The sequence below is a fragment of the Pteropus alecto genome, unplaced genomic scaffold (assembly GCF_000325575.1).
Source record: "Pteropus alecto unplaced genomic scaffold, ASM32557v1 scaffold76, whole genome shotgun sequence".
Lineage (NCBI taxonomy): Eukaryota > Metazoa > Chordata > Mammalia > Chiroptera > Pteropodidae > Pteropus > Pteropus alecto.
This window is the reverse complement of record NW_006443138.1, coordinates 24,538,389-24,546,562: the sequence shown is the minus strand read 5'-3', so window position 1 is coordinate 24,546,562 and position 8,174 is coordinate 24,538,389. Positions and strand designations below refer to the sequence as shown.

Sequence of the window (8,174 nt, the reverse complement as noted above, 5' to 3'; positions counted from 1 at the left end):
AATCTTCCTTTGCCTGTAAGTTCCCTGTGCTCTGGTAGCATGTTGCAGGCTCTAAATACAACTTGTTAAACTTGTAGTTTACATGCCTCTTCCCTATATTAATACAACCCCATAGAATTGGATGTGGATGGCTGCCTGGAAATCTCTAACTGGCCCTGCAACTGATAAGAAGCAATTGCCTAGCAGTGCTCATGAGGGAGAAAGAGCTTCAAAAGAGGAAGCTGACCAGTGATGGAATGGCGCCTTGAGGGTGGCTCTAAGAATAAGCAGAAGAGATTCATACATCAGATGAGGAGTTGGACTAGTTTACTTAGAAGATCACATTCTATCCTGAGAGGCTATGTTTAAGAAAATAATGAGGAGATAACCAAGTAGTAGATAATAGGTAAAGTTTTTTTTAAGATCTCCTGAAAAAGGGGAACTCCAAGCCCCTCCCCCCAGCTTTCTTTCTTCGGCATAAAAACGGAAAACAAATCCCCCAAAAATCAAATTAGCATTTTCCATCTACTACAAAAATTAAGCCCAGCATTACCATCTTAAGAACTAACAAATGGTCCAAGAAATAAGTGCATTCACTTGTGAAAAGTTCCCACACGGCCTCTTGCTGCTTTCTTAAGTCTAATTGATCAACGGGAAGTTTTTGATGTGTTTCCACGACTTCATTCCAGGTCTTATCCTGCACATAGGAGAAAAGAAAGAGCAAAACATTTCTGCTTCATTGGGTTGCCCTGTTCATCATTTGCTTTGACTTGCCATACAGCAAGAACAAGCATTCCTGAATCACGGTTTCCTGCTGCAGGTTCCCCATGTCCCTCTTGGCTGTGGCTCCTCAAGCTGCCCAAATCACAGTTCTCGCTGTGTGGCTTTGGGATGCATGGCATATATTATTTTTAGTTTAAATGAAAAGAAATTCAAATTGATCTCGTTTTGTATTATGCTTGAGAATTTCATGAGCCTTTTGCAAGTTTATTGCAAAAAACCCCAAACACAGAACTGGGAAGTTCGGTCCAGGTTCCCCTGGCAAAGTTTGTTGCAATTAACTCCTGAAGAATCATAAAATGAGAGTTTTAAAGTTTAGAGAGACATTTAGAAATGGTCTTCTCAAAACTAACTTATTTTTCGAATGAGGAAATTGGAGCCCTGAGGTAAATAAGAGTAATAACTGTCAAAATTTGTACAGGGCCTCTCATGTCCATTGCTGTATTTAAGATGAAAGGACTTTCATGAGTTTTCAGTATGTATTAGAGAGAGCAGACCTTATTTGGCCCAGCTCCAGACTCCTCTCTTGCACTTTGCTGTTATATGAATAAAGGCAATAAACTAATGATGAAAACAAGAAACGAAGCCATGTCACACAGTAAGCAATTTGTGAGATTACCTTAAGGCTGTGGAACTCATAGTCTCTGAAGTCTGTAATCTTCACAGAGGAAAGGCAGTTTTCCAGATCAGATATATGCTTGTGTTTGTCTTTGCCCTGCTTGAAGATGATTAGAAACAGGATTTTCAAACATGAGTTCTTTAATGACACGACTTTGGTAGCCTCAGCATCTTTTGTACTTTCATTCCCTAACGTACATCAGAATAGACTGCATATTTTGTCTATAAGCCACTAACAGTTGAAAAGCCATGTCCCAGCCACAGCCTGACCCACAGGACCACAGAATGTCAGATCTGGAGGACAGAAGCTGATGAGGATGTCTGATCCAAACTTCTCATTTTACTGGGGGGAAAAAAAAATCCAAGGCTTGGAATAGTTATATAGTAAATAAGTGGACTCTGGGTCTCACACCGACTCTGTGGGGTCATATAACATTTTTCACAGTTCTAACTTTTCCAAACAGAATTATAGGACTTTAGCATCAGAAGGTACCTTGGATGTCTTAGTTCCATCCCTCATTTAGATTACTGAGTAAAGCCCAGAGTGTTGAAGAAACACAATAATTCTCTGCTAAAGAATACTAGAATATGCTAGAAAGTCTAGCTTCCTTAAAATGAAACCACCCATTTATTCTTGTCATTGTTTTTATTTTTAATGATGTTAGTTTAAAAAATTCTGATTATAAAGATAATATATGGTTATTGCAGAAAATTTAAGAAACAAAGAAAAACATAAAGAAAATCAAAGTTACCTGTAATCTCTATCCTCAGATAAGCACTGAAAACCTTTTTCTGATTGTATGTATAATTAATTTTTACTGGTGTCATATTTGCACATTCTCTCATAACTCGCTTTTCAAAATTAATGAATTGTGACTTTTTTGTTTACTCATTCAATATTCTGTTTCAACATCGTGAATTATCCACTTAAAGAGTTCACTTTACCACCTTAACCAAAAAGAAGCTATCATATAATGATGTATAAGGTTTTCTAAAGTCATCTTGGTTGTATTTCAAACAAATGTTTATCACAAATAATTTTTTAACTTGTTCTATTGCCTCAGGATGCAGGATGCTGGCATGGATCTAAGCAGTCTGGTGGAAGTTATTCAACTTAATGTTAGTGAGCAAGAGAAGGCAGGGGTTATCTGCCGTTGTGGGTAGGTAGCAGCCTATGCGTCTGAAAGGAGATCCTATAATATTTTCAGAATATTCTAAAGGGCTGAGGCTGGTTTCTCTGGTAAGGTTATGGCACGGAAAGAGAAGAACTTATTAGAGACTCATTAGCTTCTACAGCAGCAAAGAAATCTTGGAGCAGGTTGGGGACTGCCTACAGCAACTGGGACATACGCCTTTTGTTGATGTCTGAAACCATAGTGACTGCATGATGTAGAAATTTAAAAAATATCAGCAACTAGTTGGAAAATAGAGAAGCTGAGACAATGGAAGCCTCGTTGGAGCTGTGAGAATGTGGGCACTAAGCCTCTCTCTTGAAGGGCACTTACTGTGGCTTTCTATGGTCTTACCAACCTCCTGACCAAAGTGCTCGGTGGATACACCAGTGAGAAGGGAGAGCATAGTCCTCTCCAAGATCACATTAACTCTTCAGAGTAAATTAGAGTAACAACATTATTGGAAGCACAATGTTGCTTTCACTATGGTGGCATTGGCAAGGAGAGACCATGAGAAAATTTGAAGGATATTTGAGAGGATACGGAAAATGAAGAAGAGTAAGAAGCCACGGTCAATTCTGGGGTCTCAAAGTTAGTAACTAAGATGTGAGTGGAATGGAAATTTGTAGTAGGCACTGGTGACATGGAAACAGAGTAAAATGGACATATATGATATGAATGTGAATATACACATTTTAGAGTGGTTGACAAAGAGACGGCATTGAATCTATGAGAACAGACAAGATCTTTGAGAGCACTGATGAGATAAAAGAGGGAGAATTGTCCAGGTCTGGTTAAGGAGCAGCACAGATGGAGGAGAAATTCAATGTTGAGTCTAAAACAGACTCAGAGCCAGATGGCCTGGGACTGAGGGGGACAAATCCCTACCCTGCTACTTATAAGCTGTGTGACCACAGGCAACCTACTCAACCTCTCTGAACCTCAGTTTCATATGTAAACTATGACACACATAAACAGGAACACATGTAAATAGAAACAGTGCCTGACACCATGGTAAACATTATATCTGTGCTTGCTTTTATTACTAATATTGGTATTGCTGGTTGGGAAGAAAGGAAGGAGAGAAGCAAGGAAGGTAAGAAAAGAAAAATCTTGTAAGAGATTGGAAAAATATATTACAACAATGTAGCAGTGTGTTATATTTATATGGATTATCATTTACATAGATATGGATTACAGTATAAATAAGGCTAGAAGGATGAAGGAGTAAATAGACATTAATTTGAAGGACCCATATACTGTGACCTTATGAAAGTGAACCTTCAAAAAATGAATAGCCCTTTATTACTGAGAACATTCATTGGCTGAAACATTTTGTTATTCCACTAATTGTTCTGTCTTTGTGTATCTTGACCACTGCCTACCAACCTGCAACACTGTACAAGCCATTTATCACAATTTTTTTTTTCTAATTTACATGTCGGTCCAACCTTCTCAATTGTGAGATGATAACGGACATCTTGGCATCTTAGGTATCCAGTCCAGTGCTTGGCACCTACCTTGGAGGTTCTGTTGGACAAAGCCCTCAGAGATTCCAATCCCAGCTGCTCCACTTACTGCTCTATGACATTGCCCAAATGAAGTCACCTCTCTCAGCTTCAGATCCTTCTCTATAAAAGATTGGTGATAATGCCAGCCTCACAAGGAGGCTGTGATGAGGAAATAAATGGAACAGCTAGGATGTCTCAGAGAGCTTTTAATTTAGCTACAGTACTTAAAAATTGTCAATGTGTGTGTCAACAATACCTCTGAAGTAGATGTCAGCAACTGATAATAAACTGATTGGAGAGGCCATGTGGACAGATATTTAATAGAATGAAGTACAGTAACTACCCATAAGGCCCTACTATAGCTGCAGTGTGTGCGTATTGCAATTGGTATTGCTGGAAGAACACACAGTCAGTCCTTCCTCTTCCTCCAGTAAAGAAGAGTGAAGAGTAAGGTTGTGGTCAGGAATGCTCCTTCCCTCTACCCCCAGCATACCTGGAGGAAAGGCTGCACTGTGGCTAACTCTTATCCTAGGCAGTAAAGAATCAGGGACCACTGATGTCAATTTATGACTCTTTAATAATTGATGGTACTAAGAATGAATTAAAAGAAACATGAGGATTAATCCAACTGGCTTTCCAAGAAATAGAAGTGTATTTGTGGAATCTGTTTCTGTAATACCTCATTAAATATTCAGTGTTCCCAATATGCACGGTACTGACTGCAAACTGGGGTATACACTTATCAAGTTTACTTTATCGAATGAGCAGTTTCTTAAGCTGTATGAAGTTATAAATTTGGAGTTGTAGAGCATCACAATATTAAGATTGCTGCTGCTGCTGCTGCTGCTTCTTCTTCTTCTTCTTCTTCTTCTTCTTCTTCTTCTTCTTCTTCTTCTTCTTCTTCTTCTTCTTCTTCTTCTTCTTCTTCTTCCTTCTTCTTTTTTTGCAGAGCTCATTAACCACTGGCAATTAGTACCGTTTTACTGCACAAAATGGCTTCATTTGGCATGTTCTGTAGCCACTATTATGAATGTGATGGTATAATTTAAACTTCACATGTCATCTGCCATCATGCAAAGATAAAGTGACTCTTCAGCAATTTCTTGCTTAGCTACAGGAGTCGCAATTAAAACAAAAATTACAATGCACAACACTCACCACTCCTCTCTTGGAGAAAGGCCATCTTGGCTTTTTGGATTCTGGTGGGTGAAATTAAAGAAAATATATTAAGACTTTGAGTACTAGTGACAGATCATTGCAGTGCTTTAAAAAACCTGCTTTTTAAATGAGCAAAGTAGAATTTGTCCTGCTTTACTATCCCTTTTCTTGAGAATGCCCAGAATAAATATTTATATTTATGCAGATGAGTGAATGAAGCAATGTTGCGATCAAAAGTTGGTGTTCCATTGCTACCTGAAGGTGATATTGTCTTGTTTCTTGACTAGAGTGTTGTTTAGCTTTCTTTCCCCCATCACTCAGGGAAAAATCTATAAAATGTAATAAATATGTTGAATAATTTAAAATAGGGTCAAAGGACTTTGGGGCTAAAAGGACTTCATTAGTGTTCTACCAGAAACCATCCCAGCATTTAGCCTGACCAAAGTTGAGATTTGAAGACTGCATCAACCTGATAATCCCTAGGTGTCCCAGGTGTGGGTAAATCCAAACCCCCGAAGTAAGGGAACATCAACACAGACCAGTCTTCGTGTGGGGGGTTTATTATTATCTCTACTAACTGCCATCCAAGTAGTCCTTAGGAGTTGTTTTGAGTTGAGAAGGAAGTCATTATTCAATAACATTGTTTTGATAATTAGGAGTAGAGATAAGATTCTGAACTCTCGATTTTTTTGTTATTTGTATCTATTTGTATTATTACCAAGAAAAAGCTGGAAATCATCTCTTAGGTTTAGGTGAGATGTTCTGATGACTTGATATACAAAATAGATGTCTTATAGGTGTATCTCTCTTTCTGTTAGGTTCGTCAGGAGACTTTGCATAATACTTTAATCAGATGGAGACAATTACTTGAGCAGTATTTACTATAAAGCATGTGCTTGAGGGACTTTTCCTACTGGAAAGCACCTGTCCTTGGAAAGCATTTGTCCAACGGATCTCGCTCTCTGACCACCTTATTGATCTTTTTAAAGGGGATTTCAGGTGGAATCTTCTTTAGATTGGTTCCACTACTCTTATCCCTCAAATGCTTGGTAGTAAATTATTATGTGCAATTCGAACCAGATTAATTGAGATCTCTGGTCTTAAAAAATTTCTCTCCTCTGCTTTTCTAACTTTGGGGATAATTTTAGGGTCTTGGGAAAGCTCCAGAAATATTCAGAAGATTTAAAGGGGTCTTTATTAAATCCATAATCTTTTATTACCCATATTAAATGTTAAGCTTTGTTGAATCGGAATCTCTATTTCAACAATATGTATAAGTGACTCATGCACATCAAAGCTTGGGCAGCACTGTATTAGACCATGATTTGGGGATATGAGAGCTTTCTTCCAAACTCCTTAAGAAGAGGACAAAAAGGAATTTGGTGGGAATGTTGCATAAATTTTACTATGTGGTATCTCTTGTGATGCTAGGCAAACAACTAATTTAAAAAAAAATAATAGTTGATTTAGAAGCAGCACACAGTAGTTATGACCTGTTCCTTAGTGTGGTTCTCAAACCTTAGCTGGCATCAGAATCACCCAGAGGGCTTTTAAAAAACAGATTACTGGGCCCCACCCCTAGAGTTTCTAATTCAGAAGGTCTGGGTGGGAACCCAGAATCTGCATTTCTGACAATTTCTCAAGTAATGATGAAGCTGCTTATCTGGGGCCAGCCTTTGGGAAACAATGCTTTAATTGTTAACCAGTTTAGAGCTTTTGCAAAGCATCATGGAACATGTACTAACTTCTCTTAAGGTTATACTTTGGTTAGAACCAGCTCTAATTTCTACAGCTTGTTATTGAATAGATCACTCAGTCTCTCTTGGTTTGTTCATTTGAGTGACTGTATCATTTGAGATAGTAGATCTTCATTCGGACTGCTGTGACATCTAAAACAGATGTTAAAGGGATCTATAAAGAAGGAAGAACTACATAAACTTTATTTATTTAACCCCATTAACAAAGTTTTTTTTTTTTTAATTTTGCAATTTTTTAAATTAAGTTTATTGGAGTAACATTGGTTAATACAATTATATAATTTTCAGGTGTACATTATAATTTGACATCTATATATTCTATTGTATGATTACCACCTAAAGTCCAATTTCCTTCAGCTACCTTATATTTGATGCCATTTACTCACTTCACCCTCCCCAACCCCTTTATATTTGACCCCCTTTACCCTGGCTATGTCTTCCCTCCTCCCCCACTCCCTACCCTCTGGTAACCACTAGTCCATTGCCCATGTCCCTGAGTCTCTGTTTATCCTGTTCATTTGTTGCTTTTAGGTTTATATCCCACAATATACATGATATCATGTGATTTTCAACTTTTTCTGTCTGGCTTATTTCCCTTAGCACGATTATCTCAAGGACCATCCAGATTGTCGTAAATGGCAGTATCTCATCTCTTCTTATGGCTGAGTAATATTCCATTGCATATATGTACCACAGCTTCTTTAGCCAATCATCTATCATAGGACACTTCGGTTGCTTCCACATCCTGACCACCGTGAGTAATACTGCTATGAATATCGGTGTGCAAATACCTTTTCGGATATGAGTTTCCAAGTCTTTGGGGTAAATACCAATAGAGGGATTGCTGGATCATATGGTAGATCAATTCTCAGTTTTTTGAGGAACCTCCATACTGTTTTCCATAGTGGCTGTACCAATTTACAATCCCACCAACAGTGCACTTTCCTCCATATCTATACTAGCATTTGTTATTTCTTGTCATTGCGACAACATCCATTCTGACTGTGTAAAGTGATATCTCACTGTGGTTTTAATTTGCATCTCTCATGACTAGTGTTGTTGAACACCTTTTCATGTACCTGTGGCCATTTGTATATCTCTTTCAGAAAAATGTCTATTCAGGTTTTTTGCTATTGAGTCGTATGAGTTCTTTATACATTTTGGATACTAACCACTTATCAGATTTATGGTTTGCAAAA

The 8,174-nt window shown here is 38.0% G+C and overlaps 1 protein-coding gene across 10 annotated transcripts in view; it reads right to left on the bottom strand.

The window, feature by feature from the left end:
• PLEKHG7 (pleckstrin homology and RhoGEF domain containing G7) overlaps positions 1–8,174 on the bottom strand; it is a 59,215-nt gene that overhangs the window by 29,098 nt on the left and 21,943 nt on the right. For 6 of the 10 annotated variants that reach the window (XM_025040979.1, XM_025040978.1, XM_015598574.2 and 3 more), the window contains 3 exons: positions 5,219–5,259; positions 1,379–1,477; positions 533–676 (listed from right to left, as the gene is read on the bottom strand). In XM_025040979.1, coding sequence (XP_024896747.1) covers positions 533–676; positions 1,379–1,477; positions 5,219–5,259 — 284 coding nt within the window. The remainder of the gene's footprint in view (positions 1–532; positions 677–1,378; positions 1,478–5,218; positions 5,260–8,174) is intronic. The other 4 variants (XM_025040980.1, XM_025040983.1, XM_015598573.2 and 1 more) reach the window with 3 other exon arrangements.